Source organism: Pezoporus occidentalis, unplaced genomic scaffold (assembly GCF_034315485.1).
Source record: "Pezoporus occidentalis ecotype Australia unplaced genomic scaffold, CSIRO_AGI_Poc_V1 ctg158, whole genome shotgun sequence".
NCBI classification, from domain to species: domain Eukaryota; kingdom Metazoa; phylum Chordata; class Aves; order Psittaciformes; family Psittacidae; genus Pezoporus; species Pezoporus occidentalis.
Window position 1 is genome coordinate 1,911,551 of NW_026913404.1, and position 24,652 is coordinate 1,936,202.

A 24,652-nucleotide genomic window follows, 5' to 3' on the forward strand; every position below is an offset into this window, starting at 1 on the left:
TAGTTCATGATAAGCTTTCCCCTTCTCTGTAGAGCCTCTACTGGAGACCTGCACCACTGCTGTGGTTTTGGGGCTGGGGCTTCCTCAATGGAGGTGGGAGCCCTGTTGAGCTGTGGGTCTGAGATGGGCTCCACTGCTGCTGCTATGTTGCTGGGAACATCCTGCTGCCTGATTAGCCCTAGTTTTGGTCAGGTACTCTTCCCTGTCCAGGGAGAAAACAGGTCTGAAAGCAGAGAAATGCCTGGAGGCCGCATGGTGCTTGGCATGCTCCGAGCACTGCTTCTGCCTTTTGGGCTCCTCATATTGTAACAGCAAAACCCCTTTTAATAGAAGGAAACACCAGTGGCACTGAGCTGCTGAATTTGCTCAGTGAGTGTTACCTTATTTGATGCGTAATTAAGCTGGAGCAATCAATCTTGGCAGTGGTATTAGATGCACATGTGAGTGCTTGCTTAAATGACACCAATTCTGGCGTTGCCTATGTGGGTCCTGGCTCCAGTGTAGCCCCAGCACTGCAGAAGCCACCAGGGTCGAGTGGGTGACAGCCCTGGTGATGCCCCATGATGTTCTATGGGAAGAGCAGCTCTGCTGCCTGTGTTACAAGGGATTGTTACAGCTGGTGGCCAGGCTTTGCAGGCTGAATGTCCCTCTGTCGGGTTATGCTGTAAGCAGCCTGCTAGGCTCCCATTTCATTGGGTTTTAGTAATGCATTATAGGTTGTTGGAAAAAAGAGCTCCTGTTCCCTCTACTCCAACATCCCATGGTCAAATACCAGCAGTGTCACAATGTGCTTGAGTCACTGCTACTGGAAGGGGTTTTCAGCTTGCAGACTGACGGGCTGTTCCTGCTTACTCTTCTCTCCCAAGAAGGAGTAAATCCAGAGGGAGAGGACCTGGTGCTGGGAGCTGCATAATCTGGCATGACTCAGCGGAGCGGGCTGCCGACAGCCCTGTGGAAAATCCATGTGCCAGAGTCCAGTAGGAACCAGGACTCCAGCAGTGTTCAGGGGTAAAAGGAGCCCAGACCATCCATCAGGTTTTAGAGAGCAGAAGCTGTCAAGGGCAGGGCAGAGCGCTGCTGTGCCACATGGCTGCTCCGCGGTGCTGAGCACGGCACGGGATGAGGGGCTGCTCCTGGGACCACCTCCTGCTCAGGGGGAGTGTAGCTGTGCCGAAAGGGAAGCTCTTTGGATGGGGAAGTAATGTTCAGCCCTACCTTGGCTTTAAAAGCTGATCAGGACTCGGTGGCCTCTGCCACTACCTTTGGCTCCAGAGGCATCTGTTCCCTCCCCTCTGCATGGCCATATTCCTGATTTTCTGCCAGGGCAGTGGCCGGTCTTCACCCATCCCACTGCATGAGGAGATTATACGTTGAAAAAAAATCTGGATATCCTTGTGGAAGTTTTCGTCCTATGCCTGCTAAATGGATGCAGCAGCTAGCTAATCCCTGTCCTGACTGCTTGGAGCTGTGGGGCTGCTGTGCTGGCAGGAGCGCAGTGAAAGGACGCAAAGAGCAGAAGCAAAGCTTGTGGGAGGCTGCTTGCCCTGAAAGGTCCAAGGGAGGTGCTGGAGACTTTGGTGTGTATCAGGGGGGTGCTGGGGACCTTTGTGTGCAACAAGGAACTGACTCTTGGACGTTGTGCCACACTCCTCAGGCTCGATGGAGCATCCATCCCTTGGTGGTGCCTTGTCAGGGGTGTAGTGGATGAAGGAGGGATGAAGGTAGCAGAGGTAGAACTGAAAGCCTGGAGCATGGAGGCAGGTACCTGGTGAAAGGTGACTTGGCTGCCAGACCCACAGAGACCTGCAAAGCCATGGTGGAGCGTGGGGAGCAGAATCCAGACCTCTTGCTGCTCCTCTGCTTGGAGGAGCTGATGGCGCTGGGCGCGTGGCAGGCACTGGAGAAGCATTAACATTACCTTGGTGGGGTGTGTGTGTGTGTCTGTGTGTTGTGGTGAAGCTTGTACAGCCAGTGCCTGCAATCCCACTCTGAAGTCCTGGGTTTTCCACGCTGTACATGGCATCTCAGCCTCTTCTTCCTTTTTCTGAGGACCTGCCTCTGCACCTAGAACCTGCTGTGGGCTTCCCCACCTCTGGCATGTCTGCTTTGTGTACTTGTCTCTGCACAAACAGCACTTTCTGAGGGCTGTGGGAAGAGTTCCCAAAAGGAGGGGAATAACTTGAAGCAGTTCTAAAGAGGAAATGAGTCTTTCTGCTTTGCTGGGCTCTGGATCACGCTAGTTTGTGTTACAGTAAACTTAGTTGTGACAGTGTGGCAGGCTCAGCCTGGCTGGGGAAGGGCAGGGGGCTCTCTTACACTTGGCTCTCTAGTATTTAGCTGCCTGGTTGGGGACAGGCTCTTGTCTTGCGCTCACCTGGGCTTCACCTCTGCAGCTGAGAGGCTTGTTGTGCTCACCAGATTCCCAAAATTTGCAAGTTGAGAGATGCAGCTCACTGCCCCTGCTCTTACAGTTTTCTGGTTTGTGCATTGGCAGTAAGAGGCTTCTCCTATTCGTGTTGTTATGAGCTCGTTACAGAGATTGTAGCACAATACATCAAGTTTTGGAGAGGGTGAGTTGATAAATCTTCTATCTGAGGACTTACTTTTATTCTGGGATGTTCCATAGGGGCTTCTCACCTGGCTGGGAGAAGAGAGAAGCAGAAGCTGCAGTTTTGGATTTATAAGCCTGGAGAATCTGAGCTGTAACCAGAGAGCCCCCATTGCAGACATACCTGCATGTGTTGCAGTGGACTTTACGCAAAACTAGACTAGGAGCTGCAAAATGCTCAGCATCTTAAAACTCTGGTCCTCAGCGTGTGACCGTCTGGTGCGTTCTGTGGAGCTGCTTTCTGTCTGGTCGGATCAGCCCTTAAATCCTGCCCGGTTTCTGCCCGGTTGTGGTGCCTGGCTCTTCCCCCCGAGGGTGGCTCCAGCCTACATCAATGCATGTGCTTTATGTAAGAAGTAACTGAGCGCTGACTAAACCTTTCCTTCAGCGCAGTCTCCTGCCTCTGAGCTGTGTGTTTGGAAGGGTGAGAACAGGTTTCCCCTGTCATTAGAGGAACAAAAACTAGAAACAAAGCTTGTCATGTTCTGGAGGGTGGAGGAAGAGCACGTTTCAAGTTTCACTAAGCAAATGAATATGTCTGTAGTAGAGTGTTGGGGCTGGAAGCCTTTGAGCACTTAGGTAGTGACAGGAAATCTGGAGCAGTTGAGACAAACACAGTTAGACCTGGATAAAACCATTTCAGTGTAACTCACGTTCCTCTTAATGTTTCCAAAACATCCTTGAAGGTGTTTCTTTAAATACATTTTTATGCTTCAGAGACAACAGTGGATGGACAATTTGGAAATAGCCATACTTGATCTTGGAGGGCACGCTTGAAAATGTGACAAAGCTCCTGATGCTGTGGTGAGTGTAGAGGTATGCTGCTGCCCAAAGACAAGCCTTGGAGCTGGTAGGGTTACTCCAAAAGGTCCTGTGCTCAGGTCTGTTATGTGGGTCAGACCAGAGGAATTTCTACCAGCAGATAAAAAAAAAAACAGAACTGCTGAGTGAGGGATTTGGGGTGGTGAAGACCTCCTGCAGTTTGGCTCCATGCTGTGCACTGAGGGCCTGGCTGGAAGCAGTGATTTGTTCTGGTTTCTTGTGGGGCTGGGCAGGAAGGATATGCGTCCTCAGGCTTTTTTGGCTGCCAGCTCTTTAAAGCATATTCTGGCTTCTCTTTCTTCTTCCTGTTGAATTTTGAGTGTTTAAAGGAAAGCCTTTTCCTTTGCTCCTGGTGCATGTGGTGTTCTGGCAGCTGCTTTGGGAGGGAGGCAAGGCAGATTTGCTCCTCTGCATCAGTTTGGGGCTCATAATTGACATGAGACCTCTTCCTTCCCTTTCCACAATGGGAAAGTGATAGTTTGCTGGGGACAGAATTCTCTCCTGATTGTTATGTATCCACATCTCTGCTCTGGTATTTCCTGTGCCTGGACTGACCCTGGGGCAGGCTGGTGAGTGGCAGTGTGACTCATGGTTCAGGGCTGAAGTCACCTGAATGTGAGACTGGTGTAGAAACTGCCTGAGTAGGTAACATGCATCAGAGGTAGATGGTGTGCTGAGCAGCTTTCTCCTGGATAAACAGGAGGGAGGAGGATTTGGTAGGCAGGTGGATGTGTTGAAGGGGGGAGGAGGATTTGGTAGGCAGGTGGATGTGTTGAAGGGTGAGGATATCGTCTTCCTGGGCAGGTAGGGAAGAATGGGAGCTTGCTTTGAACTGGAAGCAATCAAAGTGATCACAGGAAATGACTGAGCTGCTGGACCTTCTCTCCCTTGGTTTGTAGGTGATCTCTCTGCCGTTCCGGTTCTTAAAATACTGCAGGCTGGTGGAGTTTCGTTCCCTGATTTGCCTTAAACAATAGGTTTGATTATTTCTTCTGTAGCAGAAAAAGATGAGATTAACCAGGCTGAATCTTCCTCTTTGTCTCCTCTGAGAGATGTCTCAATTTTTTATTTCAGGTATTAGGCTGATAGTGGAAGGCCCTGCAGTGTTCAAAGCCTCTGGGACTGGAGTGACAGTAAGGAGAAGTGAACTGATGTCTGTGCAAGATTAGGGAGAGACATTGCAGAAAGCATCACCTTGGGGTGTTGCTTATGGTGGCCCTTTAAAGAGAGACTTGGCCAGACACAGTTTGCTGCTGATCTCCTCCTGGAGGTCAGAGAGCTCAGAAAAGGCTCAGAGAGGGGCACACTCACAGCAGCCCTGGATAAGTGCTGCCACTTGCACAATAAATAACGTGGCTCTTGCACCGCTTACTCACAATTGCCCACTGCTTCTGCCTGTAATGAGATCTGTCCCTTGAGGGTATTTCAAAGGTTAGTTAATGAGGTGTAATTGCAGCAGAACAGACACTTGCTCTGAGGTTCTTCCTGCTTTCTGGAGTGCCAGATCCTTTAAGGAATTACGGAGCCGGTTCCTATATACATTGCTGGAGCCAGTGCAATCCCAAGTTCTCAGCCTTCCACTTGGCCTGCTTGTTTATGCTGATGAAGCGGGGGGATGGATGTGGTCTTACCCCAGACAAATGCTGCATTAACAGGGATCAATTCATTTCAGCTGATCACATTGCAACCCATTGATTGAGCGACTGCATGACCTAAAGAGAATGGCTGTATAGGGACTGCTGTGTCTTTGGGAAGTTGCATGCTGCTCCGGAATTTGGCTGCAGAAGGTTCAGCAGTTCCAGCATGTTTCCTGAAGATTAAAAAATACAAAGAAGCTGGCTTCTGTAATTAGCATTTAAATTTATTTTTTTTCCTTGAAGGGGTTTAGCCCTTGAGAGACAAATTGGGTTTTTAAAAACAAAGGAGTACGTTGGCTCATACCCTTCAGTCAAGTGCAGAAGGTAGAGATGCTGCATCCATCCATCTTTGCATAATAACCATGAGATTTTCACATTGCATGTGCTAGCTCTCTTAAATTCCAGTATCCGCTTCAGGCCAAAGATCTGTCTCAACATAAAGAGAGGAGCATCTGGTGTGAGCCCTCTCCTGCACTCTATATTGCTAGCTAAAAATCCCCTTTAGCTGGCTGTTACGACAATGTGGCAATTGGCTTTCTCTTCATTTCAGTTCAGGGATGTGTGGGTTATGATACTGTTCTCCCCCCAAAGATAAAAGATGCTCAGAGCAGATCTGAGCTGCTTGCAGACAGAATTGTGTAGTCAAAGTCATGCAAGAGGTGCCTGGATTGTCGTGTCGTGTTGCAGTCAAGCCGGCTTTGTGGACCCTGTACACCCAGAATTGGTCTGGACCTGGTTATTAAGTGTAAATAACTTCCCTATGTTTAAAAATCCAGCACCCACTGGATTTTAGGATGATTTTGATCCTCTGTTTTGCTTGCAAGTCCCTTCTTAGTGGCAGCACGAAGTAGACAAACCTGGTACTGCTGGACACAGCAGGCTGTCTGCAAACAGGCCCTTGTAAACCTGCTACAAGCCAAGGGGTGGTTTGAGCAGCCTTTTTTAAAGCCAGACAGAAGATAACGGCTGGCTTGGGGTGTGTTTGACATAGAGTGGAGCCTTTCACCAAGGCCAGCAGAGACCCAAGCAGCAGAGCATGCAGGCAGCAAAGGGGAGTGCTGGAGGATATAACTAGGGGCTGATAAAAAAACCTCAGCATTAGATGAAAAGCAAAGTTTTCTTTTTTGTTTGTACTACTTCAGAGCCAGTGTCCAAGCCAGACATCCAGATGTGGGGAACCATGTCCGTGTGCACTGTGCTTGGTCATGCAAAGCTGATTAAACGGCTCCATCAGTGTTTTGGAAACCTTTCTGGCCTGGCAATGGTGATGGTGAAAAGGTGTGGTTAGTCTCTTCCCCCAGTGTGTCATCCCCACAGCCCTTGCCTATCAGAGGGATAGCAGCTTTCCCTCCATAGACTTTCCTCAAAGGTGGAGACTGGTCTTTCAGAAGCTGAAGCTGCAGCTTGTTGAGTGTGGACCCTGCTTTCTTGCCTGGTCCTGCCTTGCTCTGTGTTTATACTTGACCATGAAAGCTCCCATTCCTTCTGGAGGGGAAGAGACAAGGGTAAGGTCCTTAATCGTGTCAGTCTCCTGTAGTATTCTGTTCAGGAGAGAGAAATTTCTATTGATAAATAGTTTGGGAAGAGGTGGGGGCAAGAAGCGCATGGGGCTGGTGCGGTTTTGCAAGGGGGAGCTGTGTAGGTGCCAGGGGCTCAAGGATGTACACGTGAAACCATGTGTCTTCTCTTCCCACCACAGAATTGCTGGAATTGCTGAGCGGTTGCTTTCAAAGCTCTGGTTTATGTGTCTCAGCATTTACTCTTTAAGCCAAACCTTAGCCTTTCTAGAAACAGGTTTTAAAAAGCGATATGCAATTGTGTTTTGAGCTACTTATAAGTAGTTTCTTGCATCAGTCCCCAGCCAGCACAGGCTGCTGCCATCAGGTCAGCAAGTTCAGCCTGGGAAGGTCATTTTTGGGTGGTTGTGTTAACGGTTCCTCTGATGGTTTGGGCCAAAATCAAGGCCCAGCCAGCAATGAGCATGCTGTGTCACCCAGGCAGCATCTGGACTGGTCTTACTGGCTTTGTAAGCTTTTTCCTGGCTAGGCTGGTCTGTCCTTGTTGATTGCTCAAGTGGCCGAAACACACCAAGCATGGTGCCCAGTTGAACCAGACCCTGGGTAAGTGTCTAGCAAGGTGTGCCTTACCTGGACAGGTCTATCTGTCTTTCAGACAACTCCCTGGGTTCTTTTTGCACATAATCCATGTGGTGGGTTCCTTTGGGGGCCTGAGAGTGTAAATCATCTGTTAAGCAGACCAGTTTTTCACCCTGGCTTATTTTCCTATAACTTACCTTGGCGCTTGTCCTATTACTCTGAATACTGAGACGACATGTCAAACCTTTTCCAAGGGAAGGAGGGACCAACTTCAAGGCAGAAGCATCTGTCTTTGCTTACTGCAGCATGTGTGAGACTGCAGGTGCCCTGGTTACAGTGGGAACTTGCTGACTGCCCCGAGTGTTTGGGGATATTAATCAGGAATACGTTGTCAGTATTGATTCCTCCTTTTTGTCTCCTTTGGATTTGCTTCCAGAGTCCACGTAGAGCAAAGCAGTGCTGAAATGCTGACTTACTACTCTGTCTTCATCAAATAAGTAGCTTGTGTGGAGGGCAGGATGTGGCCCTGGTCATGGCTAGGCTGGAAGCATCATCTCTGTGAGATACCATTGGGCTGTAGGAGCCGAGCTCCACTGGCTCTTCCTTGTGGGTGCCTGACTGCTGTGACCACTAGAAATCTCCCACCCTCATTTCACCCCTCAGAAGAATTTCTTTCTGGAAGCTGTTTCAGCCTAGGCTCTGCCAGAATATGAAGGAGAACTTCTGGCAGGCTCAGGGGTTACAGGGAGGTTTTTGCTGGCTGGTCAACAGCACTTAATACAGGCACAGGGTATATCTTGTTCTGTTGAATCCGTATGTTACAGTATCACAGTATTACAGTACACTAGAGATTGGAAGGGACCTGGAAAGATCATCTAGTCCAATCCCCCTGCCGGAGCAGGAACACCTAGATAATGTTACACAGGAATGTGTCCAGGCGGGTTTTGAATGTCTCCAGGGAGGGAGACTCCACAACCTCCCTGGGCAGCCTGTTCCAGTGCTCTGTCACCCTCACTGAGAAGAAGTTTCTTCTCAAGTTTAAGTGGAACCTCTTGTGCTCCAGTTTGTACCCATTACCCCTTGTCCTATCATTGTTTGCCACTGAGTAGAGCCTGGCTCCATCCTCATGACACTCCCCCTTTATAGACACTTATAAGGTCACCCCTCAGTCTCCTCTTCTCCAGACTATAGAGACCCAGCTCCCTCAGTCTTTCCTCATAAGGGAGATGCTCCACTCCCTTAATCATCTTAGTTGCCCTGCGCTGGACTCTCTCCAGCAGCTCCCTGTCCTTCTTGAACTGAGGGCCCAGAACTGGACACAATATTCCAGATGGGGTCTCACCAGGGCAGAGTAGAGGGGAAGGAGGACCTCTCTCGACCTACTAACCACCCCCCTTCTAATACACCCCAGGATGCCATTGGCCTTCTTGGCCACAAGGGCACAGTGTTGGCTCATGGTCATCCTGTCGTCCACTAGGACCCCCAGGTCCCTCTCCCCTACACTGCTCTCTAACAGGTCGTTCCCCAACCTATACTGGAACCTGGGGTTGTTCCTGCCCAGATGCAGGACTCGACACTTTCCCTTGTTATATTTCATCAAGTTACTCCCTGCCCAACTCTCCAGCCTGTCCAGTTGTGTGCTACAGACATGGAGCATCCGTAAGAGTAGAGAAAAGGCCTGGGCTTCCTTTTCCTCCTGCCTGCCTAGCAGGGCCATGCGCAGCTGGGGAGTCCCGCACCTCCTGGGAAGCTTCCATGGAGTGGCTGCCAAGCCTTTGTGTTCATCTGGTTTTGGAGTTGCCTTTGCCTTCGCTGAAGCCTGAGATCCCTCGGTGAGGGGATTTCACTGCATCGAAGCAGGGAAGCTCTTTGTGCCCCACGTGGCTGTGAGCCTTGGCAGCCGGCACAGCAGCACGGCGTGGTGCCGACCCTGCGCTCGGGGGCGGCTCGGTCAGAGGAGGTGGTGGGAGGTGAGTGGTGGCTGACAGCAGATCTTGCTGGGTTTGGAAGACAAAGCGTGCAGAGCTGTTTAATACTGAAGGAGACGTGGTAATGTGGTTGGTGCAGTGAGTGGTTCCTGTTCTGTTGCTGAAAAGCCGGATGACCTCCTCCTCCTCCCCAGTCTGCTTCCCTCTCCATGTCCCTCAGCAGGAGAAATCCCTTAGGGACCTATGGCAGGAGCTCATTCTGTGCCTCATCCCTAGCACCAGGGTGGGCACCTCACCACCAGTCCTTCTTCTGCAGGCTTCTGTCCTTGTCCAGCCTAAGACAGAGTAACTTCAGGTAGTTTTAACTTCTTGCTTTCCACCAGGATTTAAATTGGCTATTTAAATCACATCGTCCTCTTTGACTCCTTAATGCTCTGTATTTCTAGATGCCCCTTCTTCAAGAAGAGTTTTTAACCAATTTTGAACACATAAAGAGTTTGTAACCAGCTACAAACACGCATAAATGAAATGTTGATTTTGAATATTTATTGCTGGCCAGATGGAGGAACCTCCCTGTGACTGTGGCTTGTATCTGCTTGTTTTTACCTTAATGTTGCAGTTTGGTATGATATTAACTTTTGCTTCTGTGCTAATAGGAGTGTGGTGTTAGCTGCTCCATGCTGGCAGATTAGCCTTCAGCTAAACCCAACAAATCCATGACTTCAGAGTTGCTAAGGTTTGCTAATCTAAAGCAGTTTGAGCCGCCGTGCTTGGGGTTTTTCCCAACTGTCCTAATAAGGTAGTCTGTTTATCATCAACATGAATAAATGGGGAAAACTGACAGTTAGAACCTAGGACTGAGATGCTGGGGCTGTTGGGGACCGCTCCAGTGTGGGTGGCTCAGTGCCATGACAGCTTGCTGTGAACAAGACAAGGAGTATCAGTAACACCCAGGACCTCTGTTTGGCATTGCTCAAGGTCTTGATGTGTCTTGAATAGCATGTGCAGTTCTGGCCTTCTTCACAAAGGATGGGGGCAGGAGGGGGAGCATGGAACATCATTAAAATTGGAGACATTGGCACAGGTTGCCCAGAGAAGCTGTGCCTGCCCCATCCCTGGCAGTGTTCAAGGCCAGGTTGGACGGGGCTTGGAGCAACCTGGTCTAGTGGAAGGTGTCCCTGCCTGTGGCAGGGGGGTGGGACTGGATGAGCTTTAAGGTTGTGTCCACCTCGAACCAGCCTGTGATTCTATGATTAACACCAACAGTACCTGTCCGGTCCTCCCAGCCCCCATGAGAAGCTGTCCTAGGAAAGCAGAGGCTGGCTGGAGTTCTTTTTAAGCCTGCACAGCAGATACAGGCAGGCTTGGATCAGCACAGGCATGCTACCATGGGCTCGAGCTTCCCAGTAGCTTTTGTTTCCATCTGTAATGTCAGGGTTGTGAAGTTTTAAGAACACTTCCCCTCATTTCCTCCTGCCCACAGCTCAGTGTAAATACATGGTGACTCTGTTGCATAAGTGAAATACCTGTGTGGCTGCTCTGTCTCTTTTGCACAAGCACCAGTGCGGGAGCAGTGCTTTGCTAGGGTACTGATTGACACAAGGGCTTGAAACCCAGCTTGTCCCTGAGAAGCTGCTAGCACTGTGAGCAGCCCTGCCTGGCATGTCCCATGCGTCGCCGTAGCTGGATCGTTGCAGAAACTGGAGTGTGTTATGATAATCGCTGATAGGCTGATTAAATGTCACTTGCATTTCTGTTATCTGTATACACAGATAACAAATTAAGCTACATCTTTTGAACTCGAAAGGAGCTGCCAGATGCACAAACTGGAAGTGACACACTCGGAGTTGTTTTATTAGTCTAAAATACCTTTGTTTAACATGCAAGAAGCCTGACTCATCCCAGTTGATACCCGCTGTGTGAGTTCAGCAGTTTTGTTACCTACCAAAACTGCCCCAGAAAAGTGGGAAAGGTGCTTGTGTGTTGGCTTCTCCCTGTTCATGATGGAGCAACCTGGCAGGTGGGTAAGCCTGTGCTGTGCTGGGGCTTGGGGATTCTCTCATGGCAACCCTGTAGAGGTACAGTTGAGTTTTTGTGGTCTCAGCACTGTGGTTTCCTTCTTGCTGGCAGCAGACTTGCCACTGCTGCAGGGAGGTGGGATGTCTGAAGCAGAGACACCTCCTGCCTCCCCCAGACATGCTAGAATTCCATGGAGGCGCAGGTGAGTATCTCTGAGCATGCTGTGAATGTGAGTTTCCTGCATAAGCACATACCTGGGTTTAGGAAAATAAACAGAAAGCAGCCCTGCTGCTGGTGTGCATAATGAGGTAGCTCCGAGCCCCATGCCTGTCCTCCGCACCCTCCAGTGTTAAGTCCCTTTTTAGATGTGAGGTTTCCTTCCCTGGAAGATGTTTGGTGATTCACCAGCTTCTTCCCCCAAGAAGAAACCAAAACCAAGAGGTCACCTGAGTGAGACAAAAGGCAACAGAAGGTTGTGCTCATGAGAGCTGAACAAATCCCTCACTGCAGGTTGCCTGAAGGCTTCCTCCAGTGCATCAGCTCCGGAGGAGCAAGAGTGGTCCCTGTGTTGAGCAGGGTGTGGGCAGCTTTGAAGTACAGAGCTAATTGTGGAGCTGATTGTGCAATTCCTTCTTTCACCTCTTGCACACACTCCCTCCTGGGTTTGTTTCTCAGCTGCAGGATGTGGCTGTCAAATAGACAAATGTGCCTCAATATCTCTTAAAATGAAGGTTGGATCTTTTAAAAGCAGGGGAAAATGCCTGATTGTCCCAGCTTGAGAAGTATCAGCAGTGTAAAGAGTTTTCTGCTTGTGGCAGCCTGGAAGGAAAGAACCAAATGCACTTGTTTGAAGACTTTGGGCTGTGAGGAATGGCCACAGTTTTGCCCTCAAACTATAACTTGTTCCATCTGAATAGCCGAGATCATCCTTGCTAGGTCCAGATCTTGTGAGTGGCCCTTTCTCCATGTGCGTGCCTGCTCCAGCACTGCATCCTAATCCTGCTGACGTGATTCTGTCCCCCTTGGGCATTGTCTAATTGTGAAAATGTTTCAATTAGATGGCCTGAATTTGTAACGTGGAGCAGTTCATTATCACTGAATCCTCTTAACAGGGCCCTCCTACTGGGCAGCCTATTACTGAGTTTTCCCAATTAAGATAGGGCCTCTTAAAAACCATGGAGATAAACAAATCCCTGGCAGAGCAGGACCACGTTGCAAGAAATAGTGCCCTAACCTATGTTTCAAGATTAAGCAACATTTTCAGCTCCAGCCAAGTCCTGATTAACCCTTTGTAGTGATTACTAATGGTCCCTGCGAGAACAGCCCCAGTTTGGTGTCAGCGTAAGAAGTTCAGTCTCAAATCTTTTTCCTGGGAGGAGGAAAAATGGGTTACAAGGTGTTGCTTGATGGAAGATGCTATTTCCCCAAAGGGCTCTGTGGGTAACGCTGCTTTTGTGGTTGCAGGTAAAGGACCTAACAAAGTACCTTGATCCGAGCGGACTTGGAGTCATCAGCTTTGAAGATTTCCATCGGGGGATCCGAGCGATCAGAAATGGAGGTGAGTTTGCTGCTGTGCTGCGGGCGAGGGCAGGAGGGCACCACATTTCACACCATGGGGTAATGGAGCTGAGAGGTCACTTGGTGAAAACAAGCTGGGTTTGGTGTCCTGAAAGTCACTCCTCTGTGTTGGACAGAGGGGCAGGGGCAGAGATTGGATGTGTTTGCTGATGGAGTTGAAAACAGTGATGGTGGCAGTGTGTTTTCCTGTTTATTGGGGAAGTTCCTTCCTTGGTGTGTATTGGAAACAGGAAAAGCCATCAAGGGAAGATTGGTTTTGGTTTGGTGTCTGCTCTCCCCTGTGGTTTTGGGGTGGGGGGAAATTGATTGCTTGCTTGGCTGGCACGCTGCTGGAGATATCAGTCTGCTGCAGTGTAATATCTTCCCAGTGCTAAGGACTGATGCATTTGCCTTTACTCCATCCATTTGGAGGATCAGTGTGCTCAGATGATTTCTAGCAAGAAGCACATTAAACAAGAGCTTTGAACTCACTGACATGCCTGTGGCAATTCCCATGTGGCTTTTGAGGTGGTTGTTGTGAGTACTTCCAGAGCAATAGCTTGGTGAAATGTGAAGTATCTTTCTGGCTGGTTGGCATTTGAGCTGCTTTGCTGAAGCAGAAATGTATTTTTATTGTGGGATTCATCTCTAATACGAGTCTTAGAAGGTCATTTTGGGGAAAACCTGTTGTTAAGGGCAGCGTGTGCAAAACATTGGAAGCCTCCTGCTGAGCAGGTGTCATTTTAAACATGCAAATATGAATTATCATACTTGCATACTGGTAAATTCTGCATATTGATAAATTCTGCTTATCTTCAACTTCGGCATCGCTTTCGTGCAGTGATGAGCATGTGCAGTGTAGCCAGCCCTGCACACTGAGCATGCTTTTGAGTTCTGGCACATCTGAAAGATGTGCAAAAACCGATTATTCCTCTACAAAACATGTTGTTTCATGGGCAGAAACCCCTTAAAGTAGAAGTGACTCCAGTTTGTCCGTCAGTTGTCCATCCCTCTTGCTCCCTGCTCCCACCTCCAGCTTATTTGTGCTCAGGAATGGAGTGCTGGCACTCATTCACTGGAGTGAATGGCAGCTCCGAAGTCTTTGTGGCTGGTGTAGCTTGACAGTGCAGCTGATTCCCAGCTCTCCTGATGCAGGAGGAATTGCATCATGCTATTAATTTGTAATAAATTGCTACTGGAGTAGTGTGTTTGTGAAAGCTCTGGCTTGTGTTTCTCTTCAATAATTGATTGCTCTGGTATTGTGTTGTATTAATTGAATGGAAAAAGCAGATCCAGACAAAGCTTTTAGTTTCCCTATTTATCAAACTTGAAAGAGATTGATATGTATTTATTACAGTGGTTAAGGAAGGCAGAGCTCTCTAACACTGCACAGCATTAAAGCATTATGAAAGAAAACCAGGGTAGGGCACAAAGAGATTTTTTGAGTCACCAGCTGAGCAGTTGCTCAAGTTGAGGTGATCTTGAGGGTTGGCTGTTGAGACAGTCAATATTGACCATCGCTTTGAGAAGAAAGGCTATGCTTGCTGCCGGGTGTCCCTTTTAACAGGGTTTTGTTAATTAGCTGGGCCTATTTTTCGCCAGAGTTAGTTCTTTTGCATTTCCTGGTATTCTGCTGTTCTTTGGTCAGTCACTGAAGTGGGACCTGGTGTATGCTTGTGCCTTGCAGAGCCTGTGTTAATGTAGGTAAGAGTTTATTTCTGAAGATGCTCCACTTTTCTTTCCCGCTCCTCCCTCTCTTGGAGACTCTCCATGGGATAGCTGTAGCTGTGATTTTACTCGAGCCCTGGTCTAGCTTGGCCAACTGAAGGTGCAATTGTTGCACCGTCAGCTGGCCCACAGGACATGCACAGTCAGCTGCCTTGCTTACAACTGCTTTCGTGTGCAGTTGACCTGTAGGTCCAGGGAAGACACTGAGCTCCTCAGTCTGATTCCTGTGCTACTGTTTGAGGTGTGCTTCCACTGCCTGTGGAGCGTGCTGATCTAGGACTCCTGAACTTCAGTGCAGAGCAAAGCACCATTTAGCCACTCATTTAACCACTGAAAGCCACGATGCCACCTTTCCACTGCCGTGAAGCGGTTCTGATCTCTTTGTAATCTTTGTCCGGCCAGGTAATGTTGACCACGGCAGAGAAAGGACAAAGTGACTTGCATGCTGCAGAAGCTGGATTTGAGGCTTTAATGAGAGTCTTTAGCCACTTGTTGCTGCCTTACTTTCTACCCTTCCCAAAGAGAAGACTCAATAGGAAAATGTGGTCCTCATACGTGTGTCAGTGGTGGCTGCATGTATATGTGATTGACATTAGAGTGCTCTGGAGAGGCCTCCCCTCTGCAGGAGATGATGAGCCTATGGCTCTTGGGCAGTTGGGCTCAGGCACAAGCAGGCTGGTATGGGGACCACAGGGGGATGCCCAGGTGTGGGGAGGCATCTCAGTCTCCCCTCTGTCAGGTTAAAGCCTTTCCCCTTTGGCCTGTCCCTACAGGCCCTTGTCCAAAGCCCCTCTCTGGGTTTCCTGTAGCCCCTTTAGGCACTGGAGCTGCTCTGAGGTCTCCCCTTAAGGAGCCTTCTTTTCTCCAGGCTGAACCAGCCCAGCTCTCTCAGCCTGGCTCCAGAGCAGAGCTGCTTCAGCCCTCGTAGCATCTCCATGTCCTCCTCTGGACTCGCTCCAACAGCTCCACGTCCCTCTTGTGCTGTTTCCCCAGAGCTGGATCAGGACTGCAGGGGGGTCTCACCAGAGAGGTCTCAGCTCCTCACAACCTGCTGTGTCCCACCCCTTCCTGCTCCTGGGCTGCTGGGATACCCTTGTCCTTTCCATGGAGCTTTTAAAGTTTGTGTGAATGGTGGCTGGATGACTGTCCAGTCCTGCAGCTTGTAAATAGCAAAGCAAAGTGGAACAAACACTGGCAGCAAGTCAGGGATGATAAATAACTCTGATAAGTGGACTTTTATGGATTTGTATTGTAGAACTGAGAAGCTGATAATGTAGTGGCGGCATGATACTTATTTGAAGGAGCAGGGTATGTTACAGAGCATGCTGAAAGAAGGCAAATGAAGTGTGTAATGCCTGGGGAATCCACAGCCAGAAGAAACCCTGGTGCACCATCAGGGAGATCCAATGGGACATCTTCTAGTCTGCAGGGGAAAAGAAATGGGAAGGGAGCCAGTGTGACTGCTGCATTCATCATGCCTAGAAGCTACAGCTCATGGGGGATCTCTGTGAGAAACAGGTATGAGGGACTGTAGGCAAGCCCCTACAAAAGCTCAGACCAGGAATAAGGTCTGTATGGCAGGAGCTGACCTTGGCACAGGGGGGGAGCAAGATGGTGTCTGTCATTTGAAGCCAAAGACCAAAGAGCAGCTCTATTTTGCTGCATGGTGGATGCAGGAGCTGCTAGAGGGGGGTGAGTTGGTGACACCAAGCACAGGTAGCGTCAGCCACAGCTGGATGCAAGCAAACAAGGGTTGTGCTCATAGCAGGTTCTTTCTTTGACGGGGTATTTAGAAACCTTTTCAGCTTCAGACACCTGCTTTTTCTACAGAGGCCTCCAGCAGGACATATTTAATGTTTCCTCTTTAGCAGAGCAGTGTTCTTCCTTGAACTCTAAAGCAGCAATGAACGTGTTGTGTGATTCCTGCACATACCCTGAGCTGAAACATCTATAACGTATGTCATCCCAAGAAAAGCCCACTGGGAATGGGCTCTGTGCAGGTACTGTCTGCACGTGGAGGGTTGCTGTTGGGTTCAGTTCAAATAGCCACTGTGCAGGCGGGGAAGGTGCATTCCTGGAGCTACTGGCCTCATCCATCCCTCCTGCATTGGCTTCTGATCCCTGAACAAAGGGGCCCCTGTGCATTGAGAGCAGACAGCACATCCACTGAGAAATAGATGTGGTCATGAGCTCAGGGCAGGGCCTGTGGATGGAAATAGTCAAATCTGTTTTTTCAAATGCCTCAGCTAAAAGCTCTTTGGATTGGGGAGGATGGAAAATCCAGCTCCAGAGCCAACACCCAAACCTGGAAGCTATCACAGAGTTCCTGTTTGCAGGGAATGCAGGAGCCAGTGGGGTGGCCAGACTGGGGAGAGCCGGGGCAGGGCCAGCCTTGGGGGGAGCTGGGTCAGGAGTTAATTCCGTTCTGAACACATGAACTGCAGCTCAGTGGAGATGAGGTTAAATAAGAGGCATTGAGCAGGAGCAGTGTGTTCAGCACACCAAAGGCTTTTGAGATTTTTCCAAATGACAGGCTGAAGAGAGAAACACGGGGCAGGGCAGGGTGTTGAACAGCACAGAAAGGGCTGGATGGTGGTCAGGAGCTGGCAGCAGTGTGAGCTTAAGTCAGTCAGAGTCTCCATGGGGCTTCATCCCTTGGTTCCTAAGAGCAGCCAGGGGAAGATTTCAATGTGTGTATCCATGGAACAGAGGCTGCAGTTTCCTCAGCTGGTGTTTCATGTGCTGAAGTGGTTGGTGTGCTGCTGGTAGCTGAATGCTAATCTGGGAGTATCACAGAATTCCAGATGGGTTTGGGTAGTAAGGAACCTTAAATCTCATCCAGTTCCAGCCTGCTGCCACAGGCAGGGACACCTTCCACTAGACCAGGTTGCTCCAAGCCCCGTCCAGCTTGGCCTTGAACACTGCCAGGGATGGGGCAGCCACAGCTTCTCTGGGCACCCTGTGCCAGCGCCTCAGCACCCTCACAGGGAAGAGCTTCTGCCTAAGAGCTCATCTCAGTCTCCCCTCTCTCAGGTTAAAGCCATTCCCCCTTGTTCTGTCCCTACAGGCCCTTGTCCAAAGCCCCTCTCCAGGTTTCTTGCAGCCCCTTTAGGCACTGGGAGCTGCTCTAAGGTCTCCCCTTAAGGAAGGAGCCTTCTCTTCTCCAGGCTGAACCAGCCCAGCTCTTTCAGCCTGGCTCCAGAGCAGAGCTGCTCCAGCCCTTGCAGCATCTCCATGGCCTCCTCTGGACTCGCTCCAACAGCTCCACATCCCTCTTGTGTTGTTTCCCCAGAGCTGGATCAGGGCTGCAGGGGGGATCCTCTCCAGAGTGCAGCAGAGGGAGACAGTCCCCTCCCTCTCGTGCTGCTTGCGCTCTGGGGATGCAGCCCAGCACATGGGGAGTTCTGGGCTCAAGCGCTCACTGAAGCCGGGTCAAGGGAAGCTGCTCATTGACCAACACCCCCAAGTCCTTCTCTACAGGGCTGCTCTCAATTGAGTCCATCCTTGCCCCTGGATAAAAGCTGTGAGCATTACATCTGAAAAGGTTGCAGCCAAGAGAGGGAACTGCACATCAGTTCTCAGGCCCAGATGTGGGGAATTATCCCTGCACTGTGCACCCCACGTGCAGGTCGTGCTCTGCAGCCTTACTGCAAGGGGAGCAGCAATGTTCCCTGCTCCCTGCTGTGCTGACATCTTGCTAATCCCACATCCTGGAGACGCCTCTGGATCTGATAGTGTTTAATGACATCTCTGAGATCACGGCTCCGGGTGCCATGAACCACTCGTGTGAGGCTCTGGGTAGCGCATGGTGGCTCCGAGTTCATTTCCGCAGAGCCAGGCTGGCTGCTGCCCTGGTGACACGGATCTGCTCTGTGGAGCGTTTGAAGGTGCAGAGCGTGTTGGGTATCTGGTAACATAAACCACTGTTTGGTTTCTGTGTAGGTTTGTTTTTCTCCCTCCTCTGTAGGATCTGCATTGCAGATGGCTTTTGCTACGCAAAACGAAAGCTTTCCTTGCACAGGGATAATTCCAGAAGCCAAAGCTTATGTTCCCTGACTCCCAATCCAGTAATTATTTCCGAGGCTGTGTTTGTGTGCATCTTCAGTGGTGTCTCTTCCAGACCGATGCTGGAAATATGGTAGGATTTGCAACAGGCTGCTGCTGACATCTAAGGGCGCTTTCTCAGTGGGGGTACCCAGGCCCAACTTAATATTCAAGGCTTTTTAAAAGGCAAGTCTCACTGAAGCTCAGCAGATGGAAGGAGAGCTCGTGTGCACGTTTGACTAAACTCGGTGAGGATCTGGCACCGGTGTGAGCACTTCCTACGTTCTCATCAGATCTGCTGATCTCTTCATTCGTGCAGCAGTGCTGCAGTGAGGACTTTCCTGCTGATCCTGCCTGTTCCTAAGCCTGGCTCCACCGTTGCCGATTAGGGACACAGCTCATTTGATGGCTGAAGGTAGGACAGATGCCTCTTTGTGTACAGCTGTCATTCAGGGAACAGGGGCTGCCATGAATGGGAAATCAAGATTGATTCAGGAACAAGAATGAAATCAAAATTGCTCTGATTATGTCTTCTGCATTTTTTTGCATTGCATCTTGCTCTGTTCTGGTGTATATATATATATGTATGTATGTACTATATATATATATATCTCTCTCTCTCTATATATATATATATATATCTCCTGCTTGTTGGGGTAAGGCGTTTAAGAGGATGAGTGTTAATTCTGCCCCTGAAAGGAGTGAAGATTTAAGTATTTTAAAATTTGTATGTATACTTGAGGAAAAAAATAATCAGACCTGCTCTTTTTTGTAGATCAGAGCTCTCCTCATCCCTCTAGTGCAGAGGGATGCTCGTAGCACCATTACTGTGCTTGTTAAGTTTGGAGTCCACGTGCTTGTCATCTGTGACCCCTTCTGCAAGGGACAGAAGCAGTTGTTCATGGAATACTGAACTTGGGGGCTTTTCTTGAAGTAGAGGTACTTCAACACTTATCTTGGAAAACATTGGGCCTGCCCTTGAAGGTGTATGAGGGTTGTCTATTGAGTCTATTAACTCTTGCTGCTTGCAGGGGAGGGGGAATTAGGAGTGTGTATGCTAGCCAGTGATGGAGGCGAGCTGCTTTGGTGGTGTCCTGTGGTCAGAATGGTCTGAGGGCTCTCTCCATCGCTCTCCTAACAGGAGAGGGGCAGATATATCTGAAATACAGAGCACTCTGCTGTGGAAGGCTGGTGCCCGCGGGGAGTAAGTGTGGGATGGAGGTCCTCTACATGAAGCACAAACAGAACTGAGCAGGTATGAGTCCAGCCCCACTTTCATCTCTGTTCCTGGATGAGGGAGGACACAGGAGGGGACCTCAGGGCAGGTGGCTCTGGGGTGTTTGTTCTCTTCCTCCAGCCCGTGTCACACCAGGTTTTCTTTGGAGAAGAAAACTCGGCCTAGTGCTCCCAGGAGCCCCAGGATGCTACGCAGTGTGTGTGGTTCCCAGCCCAGCCTCAAAGGGCTGCCTCCTCAGATGATTGTTGCTAAATCCATCGTTATCATACCTCTTGATACAAGAGGACGGGCAGACTGCTCGGACACTTACCTTGAGAAACACAGCTTTGTTCTCCGTGCTTTTTAATAGCTGCCTGTGTTCCTGCACTGCTGCCACTGAGTAAACAATAGGCTGTGTGAGGAGGATGCTCCTCAGCTCACCCACAGCCGGTGCAGGGCTGGGAGCAGCTCTGCTGCCTCTGTGAGCAGTGGAGAGACAGGAGCTCAGTGCATGTTCCTCTGTTTTAGAATACTTTCACACATGAAAATATAACTCCAGAGTGGTTCAGCTGGGAGAAACGGTATTTATTTCTTCAAAGCAAAATCAGGAACAAAAACATCTCCCACAAAACTGTGTATCTCCAGCCACGTAGCTGCTGGGCTTCAGCAGACTTTCCCTGCATTATCCTAAGCAGGCAGATTTGGATGAGTGGGGGAACTGCCTGTTCCCCTTCAAAGCAGGAATGGGCTGGGGCGGCAGGGAGTGAGGAGGTGCTCCTCATCTGTGGAACTTGTCCTGCTGCTGAGCTCTGGAGCAGCAGGGAGCAGAGCTGCACAGCTCACATCACCCTCGAGCTCTGGAGCAGCAGGGAGCAGAGATCACATCACCCTCAGGCTCTTCTGAGTCACTATTTCTGCTATAATCTTAGAATCCCAGACTGGTTTGGGCTGGAAGGGACCTTAAAGCTCATCCAGTTCCAAGCCCCTGCCACAGGCAGGGACACCTTTCACTAGACCACATTGCTCCAAGCCCCATTCAACCTGGCCTTGAACACTGCCAGGGATGGGGCAGCCACAGCTTCTCTGGGCACCCTGTGCCAGCGCCTCAGCACCCTCACAGGGAAGAACTTCTGCCTAAGAGCTCATCTCAGTCTCCCCTCTGTCAGGTGAAAGCCATTCCCCCTTGTCCTGTCCCTACAGGCCCTTGTCCAAAGCCCCTCTCCAGGTTTCTTGTTGGCCCAATATGGTAAGGAAAGGACTCGGATGCTGAAGGGAGGAACTTCTAGCACCCCATGGCTGTTTTTGGGTTTGCATTTCTATTTTAATTCACATACGTAGTAGGGTTTATTCACTGTTGTCTTTTGGCAGCCAGGTGAGGGGTTACACCAGGGCCGAAGCAGGCTGCTCCGTGTGCGCCATAGCTGAGCAGGGAGCATGTCTTCCCGAAACCAGCCTGGCAGATGACATGCTGCATTGACCTACTTTTGGGAGAGGCGCAGGAGTGTTGGCGAGCTGTGTCCGCAGGCCTCCTCTCAGCTCTGGGATGAGGATGTGGGAATCACTCAAATGTGCTGCTGTAAAATCACCACTGAGGCTTTACAGCTCTCAGGATCCTGATGAATGGGAGATTGGCACGAGCAGCTCTCCCATTTTGATAATTCTTTCTCTAGGAATACTTTGAAGCATATGCCAGAGGAATCTCACCATGTCCAGTCACTGTCATGGAGTGTTAACAGGCTGCAGGTCCAAAATACATGGGCAGTCTGAGGGGAATCTAGTTTGTAGCTCTGCAAAGCTGCCTTGTTTGCTGCAGCATGCAGCAGACCCTGATTGAATGCCCAAAGCATCACTATTTGCACAAAATTCCTTGTGAGGGGAATGCGTTACTGTACCGCCAGATCTTTTGCAAATCACAGAGTGGAGGGAGTTTGGTGTGTCCTGATGAAGTAAGGGAGTCTTGTCATGCATGCGTAGACCCTCAGACCACAGTCAACCCCTGATAAAGGCAACTGGGGCGAGTTAAAATTCCAAAAGAAATGCCCAGTTTGGGTGCCCAAAAGAACGCTATTTTTTCTGCAAAGGAGAAGAAAAAGCAGTGCAGGGATTACTTGTTTTCTTGGGAATATGGTCAATATAAAAATAGAGAGGAGTGTTTTATTAGAGCCTTGAAGCGATTCTTAGCGCGCTCGTCTACAGAGATGATGACTAAAAAGAAAACAAAGGCAACTTCTGTTGCAAAATAGACGTTTCTCATCCATCTGCCACCCTCCGTGTTTCTCCACCATGTTTTGTTTTTTGGGAGTGTGCTGGTTTGTTCCACATCTGTTGCTGTTAACTCTCCTGGGTGACGGGGCTCACCTGTGGTTTGAGGGTGTGTGGGAGAAGGTTTCGGTCCTTCCTGTTTTGATTTCTCAGGTTGGGATGTTGGCGCCGGAGTGCAGCACTGTTAATGCTTGGTTCAACCCAGGAACAGGGAAAGTTTCCTTCATCCTCACCAGAAATGCCTGGGCAGAGATCAGGCAGAGTTGGCTTCGTGAGCTTAGGTAAAGGAAAGTAACCATAGAACCACAGACTGGTTTGGGTTGGAAGGGACCTTAAAGCTCATCCAGTTCCAACCCCCTGCCATGGGCAGGAACACCTTCCACTAGAGCAGGTTGCTCCAAACCCTGTCCAGCCTGGCCTTGAACAGTGCCAGGGATGGGGCAGCCACAGCTTCTCTGGGCACCCTGTGCCAGCGCCTCAGCACCCTCACAGGGAAGAACGTCTTCCTGATACCAGATCTAAGTGTTCCCTTTCATTTTAAAGCCATTAAGTAAGTAGCCCATCTTCCTGCCTCTGCACCAGCAGGCAAGCCAGAGCTGTTAGACCATTTCTCGTTAGGAATCCAGTCTATCTGGTGTTTTTAATGAAGGGGTAATTACTCACTTAGGACTTTTGTTTTTCCAAAAGCTCTGCCTGCTCTGTCACGCCTGTAGACTTATGACTGCAGTGCGTGTACCCTTGTGATGCCTTGACAGATGCATGTGGCAAAGGGTTGTTTCTTCTGAGTGTTTCCTGATTTTGGTCTTAGACAGGAGAGGATTCCTGTGCTGTGGTGTTGGTGGGATATTGGTCCTGGTTGTGGAACTGGTGGGTTGGGCTCTGCTGGCTCTGGAGGGCACCCCCTGTGTCGAGAGAAGTCTTGTGTCTGACCACAGCTCACTTCATCTTGATCCTGTTCTGCCTGTACCAAGCAGGGTACTCTCCTGGGTTGGTGCCTGTATGCCTTGGATACCTCTGATCATCTTTCCCAAGTGCATACAGTTGGACTGCTCCTGTATATGCCTAGCCATTGGGCAGCGTATTTCTCCTTCTGACAGGAAAACCTCCTGCTCACAAGGTGCCTAGTGCTGACCTTGCTGGTCAGAGGTTGACAGGGTGGTGGTGAAGGACTCATATCTCCTCTTGCAGTGCAATGTGTGCACAACAGGGTGGCTTAGCTCTGTGCTGTTCTTGTGACTTGGGGAGCAGAGCTGTACTGAGCTGTGACTCGCCTTCTCTCATCGTAAAATCCCAGACTGGTTTGGGCTGGAAGGGACCTTAAAGCTCACCCAGTTCCAACCCCCTGCCACAGGAAGGGACACCTTCCACCAGACCAGGTTGCTCCAAGCCCCGTCCAACCCGGCCTGGAACACTGCCAGGGATGGGGCAGCCACAGCTTCTCTGGGCACCCTGTGCCAGCGCCTCAGCACCCTCACAGGGAAGAGCTTCTGCCTTAAATCTAACCCGAACTTCTCCTGCTTTAGCTTGAGCCCGTTACCCTTTGTCCTATCACTACAGTCCTTGATGAAGAGTGCTTTTCCAGCATCCTTGTAAGCCCTTTTCAGATACTGGAAGCTGCCATGAGGTCTCTGCGTAGCTTCCCTTTCCAGGCTGAGCAGCCACTATTTGCTCAGCCTGACTCCTCACAGGGCACCCTGTGCTATTTTGGAGGCTTTATCTCTTGGCCTTTTTTGGTGGTGCATCATGAAGTGGCTCTGAACCACTTGCTGGTGACCGTGAGCCTGCTCCTCATTTTTCACCTGCCCAGCAGTGAGCCTTTGTTCTAGGCTGACACAAGTCTGGAGCAATTTGGGCTGGTCTTGATGGCTAGCACACACTGAGAAGACACTGAGAATCAAACTGAGAAGTCGTGTGTTAAACTCAGTACCAATCCCAGGTGTGTTACTGGTGGCTTCCTGCCTCTTGTCCTTCACCACAGCAGAGGCAGCAGTGCTCACTTGGGCTCTGAGATGAAGTCAGGGCAGCTGTATTTATGCTTTCAAAGCACTTGGATGCCATGAAGTTAATTCTCTTTCTTATGTCTTTAGATGGAATGTCTATACAAAGCTTGAGGGTCTGCACTGTGTGAAGAGGATCAGAAGGAATATGGGATAAGCGCCAATCCATGAGCTGTGATATTCAGGAAGCAAAGGACTGCTAAAAGCTCATTAGTTGAGAGGAGCTTGGATGAAGGTTGTGTAAGCAACCTTAATTCTGATGCTGCCTCCCTGGAGCCTAAGCTTGCCACTCCATTATTCTGTTGTGTAGTTTTGGGTTGTTAAATGTTGGTAACTTCAGCACTTCCGTAAGTGCTGCTGGCTCCTTGTCCCACCTCTGGGAGAGTCAGCAGGTTGAGCTACAGAAAGCTGCTCTTTCCAGCAATGAGCAGTACCACTGCTTCCCATGTGAGCATCAGATGATAAATGTGCTCCTGGGTCATGTATGGAAAGCAAAAGGGTGGATGGTTGGGGTGCTGTTAGCTTGGGCCTGCATGGACTAACACCACAGTGTCGAGCTTCAATGGAAGCACCAGACCCTGCACTGCCACTGGAAGTACTGGGCAGGGGCTTCCCCTCTGTCTGTTTGTTCCGGATGCAAGATCCTCCTAAATGCCTGTAACCTTTTCATACTCAGTTGTGTGTCCTTTTTGCCACCTTATTTTCAACCAGCATGCCCAGTTAAGGGAGCTTGGTTTA

The 24,652-nt window shown here is 49.9% G+C and overlaps 1 protein-coding gene across 3 annotated transcripts in view; it reads left to right on the plus strand.

Moving 5' to 3' along the window:
• Positions 1-24,652, plus strand: part of RAB11FIP3 (RAB11 family interacting protein 3) — a 77,206-nt gene that overhangs the window by 8,625 nt on the left and 43,929 nt on the right. For 2 of the 3 annotated variants that reach the window (XM_062611942.1, XM_062611943.1), the window contains exon 2: positions 12,575-12,668. In XM_062611942.1, the coding sequence (XP_062467926.1) occupies positions 12,575-12,668 (94 nt within the window). Of the gene's footprint in view, positions 1-12,574; positions 12,669-18,712; positions 18,855-24,652 lie in introns of those variants that run through there. The other variant, XM_062611944.1, reaches the window with a different exon arrangement.